The sequence below is a fragment of the Hypanus sabinus genome, chromosome 18 (genome assembly GCF_030144855.1).
Source record: "Hypanus sabinus isolate sHypSab1 chromosome 18, sHypSab1.hap1, whole genome shotgun sequence".
Lineage (NCBI taxonomy): Eukaryota > Metazoa > Chordata > Chondrichthyes > Myliobatiformes > Dasyatidae > Hypanus > Hypanus sabinus.
In genome coordinates, this window is record NC_082723.1 from 35,836,466 (window position 1) to 35,856,950 (window position 20,485).

General features: G+C 37.1%; 1 protein-coding gene across 4 annotated transcripts in view; it reads right to left on the reverse strand.

Moving 5' to 3' along the window:
- Positions 1-618: 618 nt before the first annotated feature.
- Positions 619-20,485, reverse strand: part of pomt1 (protein-O-mannosyltransferase 1) — a 37,762-nt gene continuing 17,895 nt past the window's right edge. For 2 of the 4 annotated variants that reach the window (XM_059994088.1, XM_059994091.1), the window contains 12 exons: positions 18,913-19,068; positions 17,483-17,613; positions 16,558-16,653; positions 16,060-16,152; positions 14,578-14,674; positions 12,911-13,003; positions 10,237-10,357; positions 9,542-9,639; positions 5,959-6,072; positions 4,383-4,509; positions 1,826-2,003; positions 619-1,657 (listed from right to left, as the gene is read on the reverse strand). In XM_059994088.1, coding sequence (XP_059850071.1) covers positions 1,483-1,657; positions 1,826-2,003; positions 4,383-4,509; positions 5,959-6,072; positions 9,542-9,639; positions 10,237-10,357; positions 12,911-13,003; positions 14,578-14,674; positions 16,060-16,152; positions 16,558-16,653; positions 17,483-17,613; positions 18,913-19,068 — 1,479 coding nt within the window. In that variant the 3' untranslated portion in view covers positions 619-1,482. Of the gene's footprint in view, positions 1,658-1,825; positions 2,004-3,292; positions 3,405-4,382; positions 4,510-5,958; positions 6,073-9,541; positions 9,640-10,236; positions 10,358-12,910; positions 13,004-14,577; positions 14,675-16,059; positions 16,153-16,557; positions 16,654-17,482; positions 17,614-18,912; positions 19,069-20,485 lie in introns of those variants that run through there. The other 2 variants (XM_059994089.1, XM_059994090.1) reach the window with 2 other exon arrangements.

The window sequence follows — 20,485 nt, forward strand, 5'->3', positions numbered from 1 at the left end:
ACCACTGAAGTCAGACTCACTGGTCTATAATTTCCTGGTTATTCTATACTCCCTTTCTAGAACAGGGGAACAACGTTTGCAACCCTCCAATCCTCCAGTGCTTCTCAGGTCTCTATTGGTGACACAAAGATCATTGCAAGAGGCTCAGCAATCTCCTTCCTCGCTTTCCACAGTAGCCTGGAGTACATCTCAGCTGGTCCCTGTGACTTATCTAATTTAATGCTTTTCAAAAGCTCTAGCACATCCACTTTCTTAAAGTCTATATGCTCAAGCGTTTCAGACCGCTGTAAGTCAACCCCACAATTGCCAAGGTCTTTTTGCCTGGTGAATACTGAAGTATTTATTAAGTAACTCCGCTACCTCCCCCTACTCCATGCACACGTTTCCACGATTGCACCTGATTGGTCCTATTCTCACACACCTCATCCTCTTGCTCTTCACACACTTTTTTTGCCCACTCTAGAACAGCTTGAAGATCTTACTACAAACTATCTTACCTCAGTGTTCAATTTTTAATAGATGCTTCCTTTCAGAATATATTGATGTGAGTTCTTAAACTTATTGTTGAAGTTTATCTGTTTCAGTTACAATCAGGACTGATGTTTTCTCAACTCAGAATTTACCTCAAAAGAACAGAACTTTAATGTTTATGCTGCAAATATATAATCTAAATGCATACAAACATTAGTAACAATGATGTATTTCATGTATACAGTCTGTAGTCCTGATATTAACGCCAACAACGTAAACCTATTTAGAGCAAAGGTAAGGATAGTTTGAAATTCTGGAATTAATTGCACTAGTACAGTAGTTCATTAGTCCAAAAAACAATTCTATGTCAATAATTACAGAAAATTGAGAACTATTCTTCCAAGCAATTAAAATGGCATACAGCAATATTGTTCTTCTCATGTATTTCCAGATCCTTTAATGAAACCGATTATACCATAGATATCTTCCCAAGCTCTTTGTGCCATTTCACAATCAGGCAACAGTTGATACTTAGGCAAAATTGGCAGTAATTATTCTGTTGTTATAAGGCACTAAACCTGGCACAATAATGAAGAACTTTCAAAATCGATCATAATTATTAAGGTGTGCAGGACATTATAATAACACTTTAACACTTATAAGTCATGGAAATTTGACTCAAACTATAGTGTAATAACCACTGGGTCATGCTAATAGCTTAATTTAAGCTTAGCACTTAAGAATTTTCCTTTATGCCCAGCATCAGAGGCAAACAGATGGTCCCACATCGGATGCACTGTACAGCTTTCAACACATGAAATAATTCTGAGATGACACTGCACTTTCAGAAATCTGATCATTGCAAGTACAAAAGAAACAATTAATAGTCAATAACCTTACTCTTTGCCTTTTTGCCCAATTTCAAAATTAATGTAAATAGACGTATCTGTAATACTTTAAAGTGCTTGTGCAGGCTGTGTTCTGTCTGCTTTGGTAATCATTAATTGCTTGCTACCGTTTACGTATTAGAATGTCCCAGTTGTCTTTCCAGCGCAGTGCCGTTAACTCTGATGCTGAAAGAGCTGGGTACCCATAGGTGAGAGGACTAAACGTTTGATACACAAAGTAGACAGAAGAGATCCAAGCTAAGACCACGGCACTGAATGTGTTTCTGGAGACAGAAGACCTGAAATAAGAACAACGGCAGTTAAGAACTTCATACAACTAATGCTAGATTAAAATTAAAGCTCTGTTATAAAAGCATGTTCTACTGTTAAGTTGGTTATTGTAAATATAAGAACGTTGAACTGTCCACTCAAAAGATGAGTAAATTATTAAAACATGAAGTACACACCTGAGAATGTGATTGTGAATGTGCTCAAGAACGATAGGTAGGAGAAGGATTTTGAAAGTGAGACCTGGCAGATAGTGATATAGAAAAAGAGTTTTCTCCATCAAGAAGAAAGGTAGATAATTAACAGCCCATCCTCCAGTACAGACAGCTCCAGCCAGTACCAAGTGTTCCCAGGAATCTAACAGAATAAGAATATAAATAATGAGAGTTCTGAACAACAATGAGACACCATGTTCAGTGTATTCTGGTTAAATGACACACATCAGGAGCAATACAATTAAATGGCGGCCCGAATTAGCTGAAGCTTAATGGAAATAGTTTAAAAAAGACAAGCTACCATGAGTAACAAATTATGAATTTATGAAATACAGAACAAATTAGAACACTACCATTACTACGGTACTATAAAACTGTATTAGTTCCTAATAATTATCGATGGAGGAATTCATACAGTGTATGCTGCCATGTTCTTTTGATTGACAGTAATTGAACAAAAATCAGTGCAGACACCTAGTGTAGAAAATGGACTGCCTACATCGACTTCCTGCATGAAGTAGTGTCAAAAATCACTGCTTTTTAATTTGGTGTTGGTCAGTTCAAATGAATAATGTAACACAAGCATACACAAACTATGCTAATTAAAAACTGTGCAATCTAGTTTCTAGTTTGAAACTGCTGCATCCTCCAAATGATCATTTTCATTATAACATTCAGGAAAATTGTCGATACCTTTAAGTTCTTTGTAGTTCCTAAATTGCTGAAGTGAAGAAATTGTTTCATTTTCACTCCCGGCTGTTTCTGGCATCTCTAAGCCTGAATGCTTGAAACCCCAGTGAGCAAAACAATTCTGAATTGTCTTACTGCTTATTTCTCACAACTATCAGGGACAAAAGTCACTGATTTTTAAATATAAACACACATAATTGACACTACTTAAAAACTGTTTGCTCTAAGTACGGTGTGATGTCCAAAGGCCACACTAGTGCTTGTGACTGACGCTTAAGCACAGGGATGACTGGCTGTGCTTTATCTGCAGCCCCTTTCCCCACTTCCTGTATTGAGAGTCCTTACTTTGACTGTACTACTGTGGAGCCAATTGAATTAGCACAAAGACTTTAAAGTTAAACTTACTGTATAAAAAATTAACATCCTCAGGTGATTATTGAAGTACCAATTAAGTGGCATAGTGTCCCAAATAAAGAAAATCCCAGCAATTTTCTTGGATTATTTTTTGCTCTTTAAGAATTGTCCCAAATAAGTGGCTGCCATGATTAACCAATGGCCCAATTAACCGGAATCCACTGTATATAGTATTATGGGCATATCAAATTTGAATAACTTGATCAATATGAACTTGCCCAAAACTAATAATTAGCAATGGCTTTGACTGTTGAATTCAAGATTTTTCTCTAATACTGAAAGCTAATAGTACTTTAAACCAAAATACAAAGTAAAATAAGTACATACTGGGAGGTTGCCTAAAAGACTATAATCAGTAAGTAATCGTGTACTGTCGTCAAACTCCATGAAGCCAATTTTGCCGGGGAGAACACGTGCACGATGCTTTCAACCTGCTGGGCTGATTAAAAACTGTTTACGACATAGTAAATAATTATATGACTCACTGCTGTTTAACTTCTATATTGTCAACAAATAGCAGCAACCTTGTAGATATTGGACTAGCCCAGTTAAACTATAAAGCATGATCACATTCTAGCAGAGTGCTAATGAGTTTAAATTTATCTCACACATAACACCAGTTTTAATTTTCTTTTTAAAGGCTTGCCCTCAAGATTGGACAGTTTTGTCACAGTCATCTCTAGAGAAAATTCCTAGTTACATTGTTATTGATTTCTTTTTTTTAAAAAGAAAGGGAAATTTAAGAGTCCACTGAATTTGCAAACCACGTATGGAGGCCAACTGCCTTCTCTTAATGATGTACATGAATGAGTTCTTAAAAAAAAATCCCAAAATGATTAAACTCAATTTTATAAGTTGCTGCAATTGGACTGGAACTCTGTAAATGTTTTAGTACTTTAACCACTACTAATGTTGCACTTCCCAGATGACTGTAGACCAAGGCAGATAGATACATTATCACTTTTAAAATAGTGCAAGTGTCCCATTTAATAAAATAAACTTGTCATATGACTGAGAACAACGGATAAACAATTTAGTTACCGTCACACTGGGAGTGCTGCACTAATTTAAATAAAGAGTTAAATTGAAACTATAACTATTCCTGTAGATTGAAGTAACGTATCCTATACTGTAGTCACTATTTTGAGGGAGCAGGTTAAAATCTCCCCCCATGTATCCCACACACCCCTCACTGATGAGACAGCCTATATTTGCACTTCAACATCAACCTCAATCAAATAGCTTATCTGGTATCTACTACATTTGCTGTTTTAGGGACATTGCTATGTGCAAAATCAGATCTATGGTCAATGAGTTTGTTTTGAAACAAGATATCATTTCTTGTTACTTGAAGAAGGAAAAACACTTATCTGTAAACGTAATTGTTCAAAAAATATAAATTTTTCAAAAAGCTTACCTTGTGGAATTATGTAGATTCTCCTGCGCTGGTGTAGTAGATACCAGAGGAAAAGTGTTGTATAAACAAGAATTCCAACAGTTGCTGTTGACCACGTTGCTATATTTCCAATCAACTGGATCTGTGCCTGCAGAATAGTCAAAATAATAAACTAATACCAATAATTTTAGGCTTTTCATATTTCTGGAATTATACTGATTGGACTTGAATCATGTGTTCATTCAAATTGAAAACACTGTCTAAAAATGCTTCATGGAGTTAAATCTGCAAAGGAATGCAAAATAAACGAAGTGAACTAATTAAAGGAACACAGTTCTTTAGTGCCTTACTCAGCTATATCACTCTGCCCTTGACAGGCTGAAGTGGGACTCACACTTATTATTTTCCTCATTCAGCCTCGGATCGCAGTTAAATTTTGCAGGGAATTTAGTCAATTAGAATTAACACCACTGGCATATGTTGTGAAATTTGTTGTTTGCAGCAGCAGTACATTGCAATACATATTAATTAAAACATAAATTACCATAAAATATATGTATAAAAAATTAAGTACAGGTAGTGCAAAAAGAGAGGAAAAATGGTGAGATAGTGCATATGGATTCATTTTCCATTCAGAAATCTGATGGTGGAGGGAGGAAGCTGTTCCTGAAATGTTGAATATGTGTCTTCATTCTCCTGTACCTCCTCGAGAACAGCAATGAGAAAAGGGCATGTCCTCAGTGATGGATGCCGCCTTCTTGAGGCATTGCCTTTTGAATGTGTCCTCAATGCTGGTGAGTGGTCATGATGGTGCTGGCTGAGTTTACGACTTTCTGCAACTTTTTCCAATCTAGATTTTTTTTAAACAACTTAAAGCAATGTTATTTATTGAAGTATCCACATCTGTGACTGGATTTAAGCTGAGTAGTCCTAAATGGGAATATTTGATGACTCCTTTCAAAGCTACAAGCAAACAGTCACCAATTCCTGGTACCATAATGAGCTAATGGTGACAAAGGTATTCTCACTAAATGAAGGAGTGCATCTAAGGGAGAGAGAAGTACCTGCAGAGAGGATCATTCCTACCAGAAATTTCTGAACAACTTAACATAATCAAAAGGAAAACAAGTTCTAAGCTACCACAGTTCACCTTTCGCTGTTAAGTTAGATACAGAACAACTGCAGTGTGGGTAACAATCATTCCCTCAGTATAGTTTGTGGTGTAACCAAGGAAATAAATTTGTATCAATTTTAGAAGCAAATATACTTTAGTCTCAGCATATTATCTTCTATATACAAAATGATGGAGGAACTCAACTTTTTCTCTCCAGTCCTGCTGAAAGGTTTCGGCCCAAAACGTCAACTGTACTTTTTACCATAGATGCTGCCTGCTGAGTTCCTCCAGCATTTTGAGTGTGTTGCTCGGATTTCCAGCATCTGCAGATTTGCTCATTTACTATCTTCTATAGACTGCCTGGCTTTTTACTCCAAAATGCTAATACTCACACATCTGTGAACTGAAAGATAAAGGCTATAATCAAAAAGTACAGAAACAAACTGCCAATATCACAAATAAGTTTTTAAAATAAATCAGTACATTGGTGCTGGGGTGGAGCCAGTAAGCAATATTGGTGTCCATGTTCATCCACTCTAGAGGGGAAGAGCTATACTTGTGCTCAGTCTCTTCATTCTTCAACATCAACATCTTTAGCTGAAGAAAATAAAAACAAAATTTGTATTAGAAAGAATTTACCACACAGATACAGATGAGTCAGTATGTACAATTGACCTTCACTAATCCGACTGCCTGTAATCTGGTTCCTTCGATAATCCACCACTGATTTCAAATTTTCCGCGCAACTGTAATTTCCAAATTTCCTGGGTCACCATACCAATCTGCTGTGCATTGTTTTGGTTGCGCTAGATCTACTCATGTGTTGGCGCACAGACAGGCGATTCCTGCTTGTTTTCCTGCATTTATTAATATCATTTGCGTGAGGCACGGCCGCCTGGCACCTGCCCGTCTCACCCACCAGCGGTGGGGGAGAAGGCATGCGCTGGGTCGGTCCGCCTGCTAGCAGTTGCACATTGCCCGCCAGCGTAGCCCGGCCAGCGCTCCATTCTTTTCTGCCTATGACCTCAGATCAGACGAGGTGATCTGCGGAATTTAAGCATATTACTAAGCAGAGGAAGAGGAACTAATGAGGATTTCCTCATTAACTGCGAGCAAAGAGGGAAAAGTCCAGCACTGAATCCCCGGCCACCTGGCGGTCGCGTGAAACATGGCATATAGAAGACTCCCTTTCTCCGACTTCTGCTTCTGCTCACCCAGCAGTTCTTCAGCACCAGTTCCTGATGCTTCACTCATTTTTCAAGATGAAGATGTTGATGATCCTGACAACCCCACACTTGCAAACATGTAACTTTGCCTGAAGATATATTAAACATCTCACTTTAGAAGCGGAAGTGCTCAACTGTTCTGGATAAGTTAATTCCTGTACATTTACTTGTACCCTTTATTTTATCTGTGCCTGTACAGTATATTACTTTATTAAAATTTCACTTGCTACTCATTTAATATTTCTGTTTCATTATTATTTAACTTGTACTAATTTACAATATATTTTAAAGGTATGATGAGGCGGTTAGCTATTGCTTAATGTGATCCTTATATAATTCGGCATTTTCACTAATCCGGCACTCTGCAGGTCCCAATTGTGTCGGATTAGTGAAGGTCAACCTGTACTAGTAATCCCACCTAATTTAAGTTTAAACTTACCTCAACAGGCATCTAAAGATGTATTTATACTCAAAGAAGATTGACAGTTCAATTGCCTTATACCTAAGATCTATGCTTGTCTGATAATGTTCCATCATTTAAGCTTAGGATACTAATTTAAAAGAACTAGGAGTGAAAAATATCAAGAGGATCTACTGTTCATTTCATTAGCTGGCATTTGTCAGATTTGGAAGTGCAGAACTTTGGCCAGGTTCATATGCTACCTGACATAGTTAATTTAAGAATTGAGGATATATCAACAATACTTTCATACAATTCCTTGCATTTACAATGCCTTTTCAGCCCCACAACTATTTCAAATTTTACTGTCCCATTTTCTAAATTTTAAAATATATTGAATTAAGATTTTAAATTAATCTACAAAACATTGTGCATCATGTTAAAGCAAATGAAAAATTCCAAGCCCTGTCAACAATTTACTAAAAATTGAAAGTGAACATTATGTTTGAAGTTGTATTCATCCCCTTTGTAATTACTACACTAACTTTCCTCAAGTGCAATACTGTGTACCACCTTACCTACACACCCAATTTGTTGATGTAGAATATTCAAGGATCACCTATTTTCAATGAATTCATAAGAATACCTCCATTCTGTAAGGTCCAACTGTATGGTAAATTTTCAAAAGACCAAACCAAAATGAAGACAAAAAGAGCATTCAAGACAAGTCAAGAAAATGAAAATAAGGAAGCACAAATCTGAGAAAAGGTATAAGACTATCTCATAAGGCTCAGAACATATCTCAGTGCAGTACATCAATAAAAGAGGAAAAAATAAGAAACCATAGCCACAGTGCCTAGGTCCTGCCATCCTTCTAAACTTAGTCACTAGAGAAGAATGCACTTGTAAGAGAGGCTACTGTGATGCCAACAATCACTGAGGGAGCTGCAGAAGTCAGTGCCTACAAATGGACATAAAGTTCATGGCTCCACAATCTCTAAGGCCTTGCACAAAAAGGAAGAGTGGCAAGGAAGAAGCCGGGGCTTTAAAAAAAAAGCACATCCTTTGCAAAGCATCACTTAGAGGGTACTGTAAGATGTGGAAGAAGGTCTTGTGATTGGGTGAGACTAGAATGTAGCTCCCTCTACATTGTCCTATCACATGCACCAGTGGTGACACAGAGTGACTCTCCCTCCACACCATCTAATAAACACACTCCTGGGGTCAGACACAGAGTGAACCTACCTCCACGCAAGTGGAACTTCTTGGCCTCAGCACTAAGCAGTATATGTGGTGTAAATCTAATACTACGCATCAGCCAAGTAACACCACCCCTACTGAAAAGTATAGTGGAGGTAGCATCATGCTATGGGAATGCTTTTCAGCCGCAGGGACTAGAAAACTGGGCTAGGATTGATGGCAAGAAGAATGCTGCTAAATACAGAGAGATTCTGAATAAAAACCTGCTAGACTTTGCCAGAAAGATTGGGGAGGAAGTTTATCTTTCAGCAGGACAATGACCTAAGAAGCACACAGCTAGAGCAATCATGGAGTGGCTTCAAATGAAGAAAATTGATGCCCTTGAGTGGCCCAGTTAGAGCTCTGACCTCAACCCAATCGAACATCTCTGACAAGAACTCAAGATTGCTGTCCTTTGCTGCTCCCCAACTAACCTGGCACAGCTAAACACTGAGCAAGGAGGGATGGGCAAATCTTACTCCACCATGTCGGGCAAAGATAATAGAGACTTATCCTAAAGGACAACTGGCTGCAATAGCTGTGAGAGGTGGTTCAACTAGGTATTAAGCAAAGGACGACGGATACTTTTGAACTGCTGACATTTCAGTTTTTGAATTTTTAGTTTATCGTGCTTTAAAATTTTCCCTGTTTTTTTGGGCCCTGCTGTGAAAAAAGGAGCATGCTATTGATAAGTAAAAACTTAGTTAAATTGATCAAAATCCCTGGTTGTAATACTCATTTATGTGAACAAAGGATTGGGGACTGAATACTTTTACAAGGCACTGCATATAGCAACAGAGAACGTAAAGAACTGTTCCAACACTAACGTACTCTAGATTTAAAAATGCAAGTGTAATTTTGAAAGAGAGTATGAGTAGGACAAATCATTTTAGGGCACTTATCCAGACTAGCAAAAAAAAACAATAATGGAAAGCTTTAGGTTTCAAATTCTCTCATTGTTTCAAACGTTCAATAACCATGTCAGGTCTCAAACCATTCAATACTAGAAGTCCAAGTAATTCAGAACTACATTCAAGGGGGAGATTAGTTTTAAGGATGGTTTTTAAAAGAGAACAGAGGGATTTAGGGGGGAGAATGACAGAGCTAACAGCAAAGCTGCCAGAAATGAACAAGGGATAGAGATGGAGGGGGTACACAAAAATCAAGAATATAGCTAAGAGCATAAAAATGTTTCTATTACTTGTAATTCCAGGAATTTGGCCATAAAGCTCATGTTCTTGCTGACATCCATCCGTGCTGGAGTTTGAAGCTCTAACTCTCTCTCCTTCTGCTCCTCACCTATGAGAACAAGGAAAATTAAAGTTAAATAAAACAGAGCAGACTTTGGAAATCCAAAATGATAAAGAGACTCAAGCCAATTCCATTTTATTGACCAATAATTTAGTTAATAATTGCTGGCAGCTAATTGCGAGGCAGATTTAGGTGCTCAAATATCAATCTCAACAGAATTGTTTTTTGCTTTTAATTCATGTTTCTGAAGTTTGGTGACAGGGTTCTCTGCAAAGCAACTGTTAAATTTGACAGCTGATAACAGGAGTATTAGAACAAGGAAGTAAATGTTAAGTTGAAGAGGTAGCTTGTAGGAAATGTTTTGAAGAGGAGGAAAAGTGGACAGAGTAAGGGAAGGAAATAATGGGGTCCTGGTGGCTGAAATCGAGGCAGCCTAACATTGATCACAAACAGGAGGCCAGAACTGAAAGCGATACTGTTGCAGAGTTGTGGGGGAAGGGAGGAGAGAGAAACAGAGAAACAAGGCATGAAGAGATTTGAACACAAGGGTGAGATTTTCTAAATCGGAGGTTGGATCATTTGGTTTGTTTTCAGGACTTTAACTTGCTTGAACTGTTTTTGATAACCAAATAATACGAGCCTTACTTTTTCCATATCGGTGCTCTTCAACATTCCAAGCCATGTTCTGGTGATATATCTTTGACCTTTTATCTCCAACAATCTCCAGTTGGCGGTAGCCCCAATCAGGCAAAGCAATACCACTTAGCTAAATGGAAAAGTACAATTAAACATCAAAGGACTTGATGTTCACAAAGTAGAGAACCACTGGAAATGGCACTGATCATGCAAACCATTATTTTTTTTACAAAAGATGGAAGAAATTAAAGCATTAAGTTTTGCCAAACAAAAACCTTCAACAGCAAAATGGAGATTAATACTTAAGGTATAATTATCTGGATAGTTAATTACATTTAAGGAGGAATGCATGATTAATTACAATTTAGAACTTAATTTTGTGTACTGAGTTCCCTATTAGAAAACACACCTAATCCAATCTACACATTTATCCTTCAGTGTTGATTGCTATTTGAATAAGCACTTGAAGATGCTAATTCAGAAAGGCAGCATCCATCATTAAGGACCCTCACCATCCAGGACATGCCCTCTTCTCATTGCTACCAATTAGGAAGGAGGTACAGAATCCTGGGCACCAACTCAACAATTCAGGAGCAGCTTCTTCCCTCTGTCATCTGATTTCTAAATGGACACTACTTCACTACCTTTTTTTATTTCCTATTTTTGCACTACTTATTTAATTTGACTATTTAATATAGATGTATAGTTACTGTAATTCACAATTTTCTTTTTTCTCCATCATATATTGCATTGTACTGCTGCTGCTAAGTTACCAAGTTCCATGACATATGCCAGTGATATTAAACCTGATTCTGTACACAGGAAGTTCAACTTTTCAGCTTATTTATGGTAATTCAACTGGCTCCATAGCAGTACAGTCAAAGTAAGGAATCTCAATACACTAAGTGAGGAAAGAGGCTGCAAAAAAATTCACAGCCAGTTATCCCTGTGCCTAAGCAGTACTAACTGTTCTAGCATTCTTTGGGTATCCCAAACAATTCCACAGTGGAATTTCAGATATAGGCAACAAAATTAAAATAATTCAGAATTTCCTTCCCCTCAGAAGCAATTTTCTTTTGTTTTGCCAGTAAGAATGTGAATAAATTTAGTTCTAACTTTGATGTCCATATAAGTTTTGCTTTAAAAAAAATCCAAAGTCCTCAATTTAAAAGAGTAGAGAATACTACGCCCCCCCATTCTGAAACAATCAGGAGACCAGCATGCAGGAACAGCACATAACTTACTATTATGAGTAAGTGTCACAAGCTCACTAACAGCAACTGCTAATTGAAACACCAGGACCAGATGATCAACCAACCAGTTAAAAGGAAAATGCAGTGCAGAACTGGGATCACTACTTCACACTCTGTGATGGAAACCTAAAATAACTCAATTCCTGAATGTTTACATAGTTGTAAAGCCTCCACATAAATAGCATACATTGTGAAATTCATAGCTATTCTTGGAGTTTACCCTATCTAACCCCATTTTCTATTTCCGTCTTGGAAATCAAAATATTTCATTATCATATATCATAGGCTCCAACAGCAAGAATTAATTCTGCTAATAAGCCTGCTCCAGGAAAGAAAGAATAATTAACTAATAATATGAATTAAGCAATTTCTCTGCCATTCAGTTTCTAAATGGACATTTCACCCATGAACACTACCTACTTTGTTATTTTGAACTACTTTTTAAAAAACTTAACTATATATATATACACACACACACTTAATAGAGCTATTTTTTTCAATATGTAGTTATCATGTATTTCATTGTACTGCTGTCATAAAGTTAATAAATTTCAAGGCACATGATGGTGATATTACAACATGGAAAGGACATTTAAGCAAGTGCATGCATAGGAAAGGTTTAGAGAGATACGGACCAAATATAGGCAGACAGGACCAGATTAGGTAGGCACCTTGGTTGGCATGGACACATTGGGCCAAAGAACCTAATCCCATAACAATATGAAACTATCATACAAAAATATTGGTGGTGAACCATATGAGATTATAGGACTAAGGATCAAAAACATGGGTTTTAATGATTATTAGCCAAGTAATCTGGATGGTTAAAGGCACAACCGCAGATGGTGGATAAATTAATTTCAAGGATCAGTGAGATCAGACCTGAAGGTGTACTAATCTTAAATATAAATGAATGAGTTAACAGTAGGAGAAAGCCATTAAGACTCTCATGTCTGCCATTGAGTAACATCATGGCTGATTTAAATAGTATCATTAATCCTGCATTCCCATCTACCTCCAGTAACCTTCTGCCACTGTGCTCATTAAGAATCTACTTAGATCTCCCTTAAACAGCAGTGGAAGCACAGTCTTCAAATATTTTTTTAAGGAAAATCATCCTCAGAAAACATTTTGCCTCAAATCTGTCTTAAAAGGACTACTCTTATTTTTAAACAGATGCCAATAGTTCCATATTCTCCCCAAAGTAGAAACATTCTCTCCACATCCACACTCAGAATAGGGTGTTTCAATCTCCCTCTTTGATATTTAATTTCCCAAGCAATAAATAACAACATTTTGATAGCACTTTCATTAGCATTGTGAATATGGTTCATGCTATTGGTGTGACTAGTGTATGGGCACTTGAAAAACAATGAAAGCCATATAAATATCAAATCTATTAACATCTTGTGTTTACTTTACAAACTTACCTTTAATACTGCAGAGGTGTTCACATGTAAAAACTTTACTTCTGATAATATAGTTTTCCATACGTCATTCTCAGTTTCACGATTGACAATTTCCTGGAACAAAGAAAACATGCAACTAAAATATTGAGAAATATGGTTTTATAAACTTAAGTTTTGGGTCAGGATTATTCCAGAGCTCAGGAGACTTCAGTCAACAATAGTTTCCATAGGAAAACCAGAATCTAGCAAGCTTAAAAAAAATGCAAGTAGTGTGTTGCTGATCACTAGTTGGGGATTGAGTTCAAGAGGTGTGATGTGATGTTGCATCTCTATAAAATCATGGTCATACCACGTATGGAATACTGTATTCAGTTCTGGTCACCTCATTAGAGTAAGGATATAGAAACTTTGGAGAGGGTGCAGAGGAGATTTACCAGGTTGATGCTTGGATTAGAGAGGATGCCTTATGAGGTTATGGAAGCTGAGCAGGATGAGAGGTGACCAAATGAAGGTGTACAAGATGATCAGAGGCATACATAGAATGGACACCCAGAGCGGAAATGGCAAATACCAAGGAACATAACTTTAAGGTGAATGGAGGATAGTATGGAAGGAGAGAATATCTGAGGTAAACTTGCTTTTACAGAGAGTGGTGAGTGCACGGAACGCACTGCCAGGGTGGTGGTAGAAGCAGATATATTAGGGGCACTAAGAATCTCTTAGATAGGCACATAGATGATAGAAAAAAAAAGGGCTATGAAGAATGGAAGGGTTAGATTGAACTTACAGTAGGTTAAAAGGTCAGCTCAACATTATGGGCTGTTGGGCTCTATGTTCTATGAAATCATTAACACAGAGTTACAGAAACTAATTTTAAATACAGCACTATATGCCAATCTTCAGGAAACAAAGTACGTGAGTAGTATGCTTTCAAATCAGCCTTCCTGGAACCCAAGGCAGAAAAGGAGAGATTTTAGAAATTCCTGAGCTCATTGCTTTTCTATATGTGTAGCAGAGAATTAGTGAAATTACAGCCCAGGGACAAAAAGGCTATTCAGCCCAGAAAGTACCTTATTTTTATATCTTTCAGTTCCCTTCTCTAACTTCCCTTGCATATTCTGTGTCTCAGCTCCATGCTGTGCAAAGTTCCTGATTTCAATTACTTTTTGTGTGGGGGAAAAAAGTTCTATCTGAATTCACCGCTGAGTTGTGATTACCATTCACAGTTCCCAATTTTGGCATCCTTCCCCCACCAAATCCTTATCTACATATAACATAACAAAACCACGTCATGATTTTAAAGTGCTCTCTCTTGGTAGCTCTCAGGCTTACTAACCTTACAATGGCTCCTTCAGTTCCCTCAGCCCTAAACTCCGGCATTAGTTCCTGCTAACTAATTTCTTTGATAACTTAAAGCACTCATGAAAGCATACATTTTGACCAGCTTTACTAACCTAGTCTAATAATTTCTATTGTATCAAATTTTTATTGATATTACATTCAAGTACTTTGCATATTTCACTATGTTAGAGATACTGTCTAAAAACAGTTGTTGCTGTACACAACACTAATATTTTTATTTTTCAGTGTTGGGCAAATACGTTGGTTTAGAGGTCTCCCATACAAAAGTTTGAAAATTACTGTTCTATCATTTACCATGGCTCCAATAAGTATCAGGTAGCACTTACTACTTTCCAGAGGTTCTGTGCTGTCATTGAAATGTTGTAATCAACATAACAAGAAATCTCTTGCCAATGAGGACTCATAGGAGCAGCAACATCATGCCTGAAAACAAATAACAGACTTCAAGAGAAAAAGAATTTTAACAAAGACAAATGTCTTGCTCTAAGTAAGAACTGGAATTCGATTGTAAACAAGGTGGCACAACAGAAATCTGATTGGATGATGAGGATTAACCAATCAGGAGGGACAGGGATACATATATACACCACTGAACTAGACATGCCCAGGTATCATCCCTAATGAAGATGGCAGAGTTTGTCATCAAAACATTGGTTAAAATTGATAACCGTACCTGGCTGGAAGCCCGAGAAGAGTTTATACAAACAGACTTCAAAGTTAGTAATAAATTCATTTTTTTATTATTCAATTGTTTTTAAACATTCAGTAGATCAAAATTCACTCTTCTTAATACCACCATCAGGGAGAACGTACAGGAGCCTGAAGACCCAAACTAAACGTTTTAGGAACAGCGTGTTCTCTTCTGCCATCAGATTTCTGAATGGTCAAGGAACACTAACTCATTATCACTCTTTTGCACAACTTATTTTGTATCTTAAGGTAATATTTATGTCTTACACTATATTGCTAATGCAAAACAACAAATTTCACAACACAATTGTTATAATAAACCTGATTCTGACATAACTTGGACAACACTCGTGGACGATGTACTTATGGCACAGTTTCCACTCTGTTCATACACACCAACAAACTTAATATAAATAACAATCTTGAAGTTGTGGGTTTAGCAAGGAACTTGGTGCAGGACATAGTGCAAAAATTCTTAACGCCTTGCTGAAAATTTGAGCATTGCTGGGAAGTCTACTGGATGTGCTTATTCAAAACTACCACACAGAGAAATTTCTAAAATTGGAGAGCTCTTTCAAACAATTAGTGCAGACAGAATGCCACTTCCTTTTGATATTACCTTTATCACCATTCTACACACATCTTGCCTGTAGATAATTGAAAGCAAGAACCAAGCAACAACCTCAGGTTACTTCTGGGTTCATTAAGGAATGCAACAAGCAGTAAGCAGAAGAAAAATTTTATTAACTACATTAATGTCACAAGCAGCCCCTTTTATTCATATGCAAAACTGTCAGTTACAAAGACAGAGAGAGGCTTGAATTTAAAAACCTTGGTATACCATCTACAAAATTTTTTTTTAATGCTTGTGAATCTGCTGTCTATTTCCAAGGTATTTTGCTTTTATTTCCAATTTCTGGCTCTTCATTTGAGAAATGATAATGCTGTGGTTCAAGTAAATATTTCAAATATAAATTTGAACATGTATGAAATTTGCTGCTCAGATTTCATACTTGGGAACGGCAAATCTCAATTATTCAAGTGAGCAGAGTGATTACAAAAATGCAAATACAAGATAATGGTAATGCCAGCAAGGTGACAGCAGGCGCTATACATACGTGTTAAGGTAACGAGCTGTCATTCCATGGACTAATTGCACAATATCACCGTGGCGGACTGAACGAGGTGGATTGCTGACAACCAGCTCCTGTCTGAATATAAAAGAAATTACAATACAGGGTCCATACATATAGACATAAATAACTGTATGCTAAAAATCCAAAACAGGGAAATTTAGAATATTCAGCTCCCAAACTTATCTAACATTTTTAACAATATTAAAAGACTTGATACCCCATTTCAAATGTGGACAAGAATATCGTTGAATGTCAAGCTTAGGAATCAAGAAAAATAAATTAATATTCTGTTACTGAAGGAAAACATTAATGATATCATTAACCTTTTGCTCTGAATTAGCACTGGTAACAGTAATAGTGATCAAACTACAAGTTAGAACTACAATTGCAGAAACAATGAATTTACAAATAAAGCCTATTCAGCTTCCAAAAAGTGCATCTCTTTTCATTGCTATATTTAAATGCAATATTCTCGCATACCTGCCAGGGTCCTTTATTATCCACCAATTATTCACATCCTTAAAAGGATAGCATGTTACTTGTTGCTGGTGGGAACTACCTCTTCCACCATCATACCTGCAAAAATCATACATCATTTCAGTAATTAAAAGCAGCTTTGACAGCATGAAATTCCCTTAGCTATGAACTAAAATATCAATTTATTGTATGCATCTTCAAATGCCTTCTTGGTATTTATCTCCTTAGGATTCAGGATTAAGTGCTTTTAAGTAATAGCGTACAATCTAATGAACTAAGTCAACGCAGGCCTGCTGATCTTTTATTATGTATCCAAAACACTGATGCCTGTATTTTAACTCACATCAAATCCTGTTCACCAATCATTTACTGACCTACACTTGTGCCAGCTCTGTCAGCAATTCAGCGTTAAAATTATCACCCTTACCATAGCATAAACTGGTTATAAAAACCTTCAGGAAATCTGTGCTCCTCAAATTCTGCCTCCTTGTGTAGTTATACTGTAATTTCCCTAGTACTGAACAGTGAACCCTTCAGTGCTAAAGTACTTCTGGACTCTTCCTAAACCCATCTGCCTCTACCTCTTTCTCCTTTAAAATGCTGCTAACTTAACGCTTTACCAATCTTTTGGTCATTTGTCCTATATTTCCCTATGTAAAACAGGGGTTTGATACCTTGTGTGAAACACCTTCGAGAGTTACATTGATGACACAATAAAAATTGAAGTTCTTACATGCACAATACAAAGCCTTAATATCAAAATTTGCAGACTATTGTCGGAAGATTGAAACACAAGCCAGTTGCAGCAATTAACAGCATACACAAATTACCAGAATTATCCATAGTCTAATGCAACTTGCCTGTCAAAATCTCTGCACCCAGTTATAAACAGGATCAAAATGTTCCACTCCATCACCTGAACCATTACCTGATTGGATACATGTTCTTGTGTGAATGGAGCCAGCATGGAACAGGTTTACTCCAAGTATTCCTCAGTGTAATCTGGGACCCATAGGCTATTTCAAGAGGTTGACCCTGTGTGATTCTTGCTAGGCCACCCTGCAAAGGAAATCAAGTGTAACTTTCTAATCTGCTTGGGAAGTCGTGTTCAACAGTACTTTTCAGAAAACATTTATGCTAATGCAATGAGATTTATTATTTTTGCAGACTTCTACTTGCCAAACCGGCCAGCATTCTCTTTTTCTTTCCTCCTTTCCTAAAGCTACAGATGATTCACTGTGACTCACTGTTTTCCCATGATTCTTTGCTTATGAGTTATGAATGGTGCCAGGCTAATCAAAGGCTATTTTTTTCCCTCAGCTCATTAATTTTGGCTGTTGGACTGTGGACAGATGCAGGAACCAGGCCTGTCACCCATCATGAACCAAAGGATACAGAATTCAGTGCTCTGTACTCCTATGCCATTCACACTGAATTGAACAAATATTATTCAAAGCACGTTATGAATGACAAATTAATGTCCTTAACTAAAACATAGGAAGAGCAATTTTTAAATTCAATCAGAACACACATGTTCCATTATAATTTGTAACCTGCTTTGATATGCAAAGGTCACAGGTTAAATGCCACGAAATCTTTGAATTTAAGCTTCCTGCCAGCCTTGGAACTATCTAACTTTTGCTGTTCCTTATGTTTACCAATGAACTTATCAAATTGAACATAACCTGTTGCCAAATTAAACTCCTGAAACAATCCTAACTATCTTTTATTTCTTAGCATACCACAGCACTGGAGAAATGTCAAAATATTTTGCTTATATACCCTGCCGCTGCCCGTAAGGAGTTTGTACATTCTCCCCATGAACGTGTGGATTTCCTCCGGGTGCTCCAGTTTCCTTGCACAGTCCAAAGGCAAGCCAGTTGGTAGGTTAATTGGTCATTATAAATTGTCCTGTCGCTAGTCTAGGATTAAATCGGGCTTGCTGGGCAACGTGGTTCGAAGAGCCTATTCTGCACTATATGTCAATAAATAAATAAAATCTGTGAGTTGGCAAAGAAAAACAATTAAATCTGTTTAAGTATACTGAAACAGTATCATCATCATATTCTTTCACAACAAAACAAATAAATGTGGAATCATAACTAGTCAGATTAACTCACAACTTCATTTCAAACTCAAGCTCTTTTCCATTTCTGACTCCCATTCTTTGGTGCTCTTCTCCTCCCTTCTGGAAGTACTTCAGATAATCCCTTATTTGCACCTTTCATATTAGTTATCCTCACTATATTGATATTATTATTATAATGTGATATTATTTATGTGCAATTTTTCCCACTTTCTGCATTTACTGGTAGAGTAAGAGATAGCATCACTCAGCATATTAGTCAGTGATCTTACCTCCAAACTGGCTTGGAACATGCTGGTCATAATTTGATCATGTGGCCCAGTACGGTACAACAAAGTCAGGTGGATGTAGAAGAAGCCCAGATATAAGATTATTGGGAGGACTAAAAGTGCACATACACGGGCCAGAACATGATAAAGCACTGTGACCTGCAAATGAGATTCACAGAAACAGCAAAGCTTACTTTATCTTCAGATCAGATGGCATGCTGATAATAAATATCCCAACCAACTAGAACACGGTTTTCTTGAATCCACATGGGCAGAGAGTTCCTTTTTCCTGTTCAAAGTTCTACTTTAGTTGACCAAAATGCCAACAAGCAGTCAACATATAACTAAAATTATAATTCTAGTACCACACACTTAGCTTAATCCAGGAAAGTAAAATGACAGTTCTGGGAATGAGCAAAATTCCAAAACATACTTATTAGAACAATAGCATGGAAGGAAAACAAACAAGATACATATACATTGAGCTGAAGCATTCATTTATTTCGGCTCCACAGATGCTGTTTGATCTGCAAATTCTTCCAGTATTTCTGATTTCTATTTTGTTGCTTGGAGGGAGAGTTAAGCGCCAGGCCAGAGTAAAAAGTTCAGGGTGTCGGGGCCCAGGGTGAGGTACAAACTGGTTTGGATCACTGTACCGAGACGTTTACATAGCTCTGCACTGAACTATGGAACTCTCTTTAAGGACTTCAGTTCAGAAATGCTACTTGTTTGAGGATTGCTTGTACGATTTCATTTTCATTGTACATTGGGTGTTCAATGGTCTTTTCTTATAGGTTATTTTATTTTTTTATGGACATGATGTTTTTACTCTCTGCACATTAGGAGTTAGAGTCTTTTTTATATACATATATATGGTTTGATATTGGGTTTCTTAGTTCAGTGGCTGCTGTTAGAAAACAAATGAATGCATACATAGATAATGAATATACTTTGAACATCCTAAAAATCTGAGGAGTGCTATATTAAAATTGAGCCTTTGCCTGATTTATGTAGTTCTTCTGTTGCAACTGTTTCATGTTAAATGTTGCAGCACTTCTCAATGAACCAGGGTTATTTTGAGCTAGAAATTGTGCTAGTGTTCATATCTGATGCTGCTTCATGGATATGTAGTTTTTGAGGTGCCAGTTCTGTTCGGAGTCTATCCTGTTTAGCCTGATTATCATACCACTCAACACAATGGAGGGTTTCTTGGGTGTGAAGACAAGAACTGCAGAATCTACCAATGTTATTATTGTCAGGTGCATCTGCCTTAACCAGATTGTTGAAGTTGGGGTTGAGTAGCTGTTGGTTCATTCATTATTTGCCACAGACCCTGATTGAGAGAAATGGCAAGTCTGTTCTACTACTAGGATAGGTTGTACCCAGGGACTGTGATGAATGAATCTGAAAGGTATGAATCTGTGATTACAACTATGTCAGGCAGTTGCTTAACTAGAAAGTTGTACAACACTCTCAATTTACACATTGGTCTCCATTTACTTGAGAGGAAGAAATGCAAAATTTAATTTTTATTTCTCTCTTTGTTTCAACAGAATAGCTATGGTATAACCGAGTG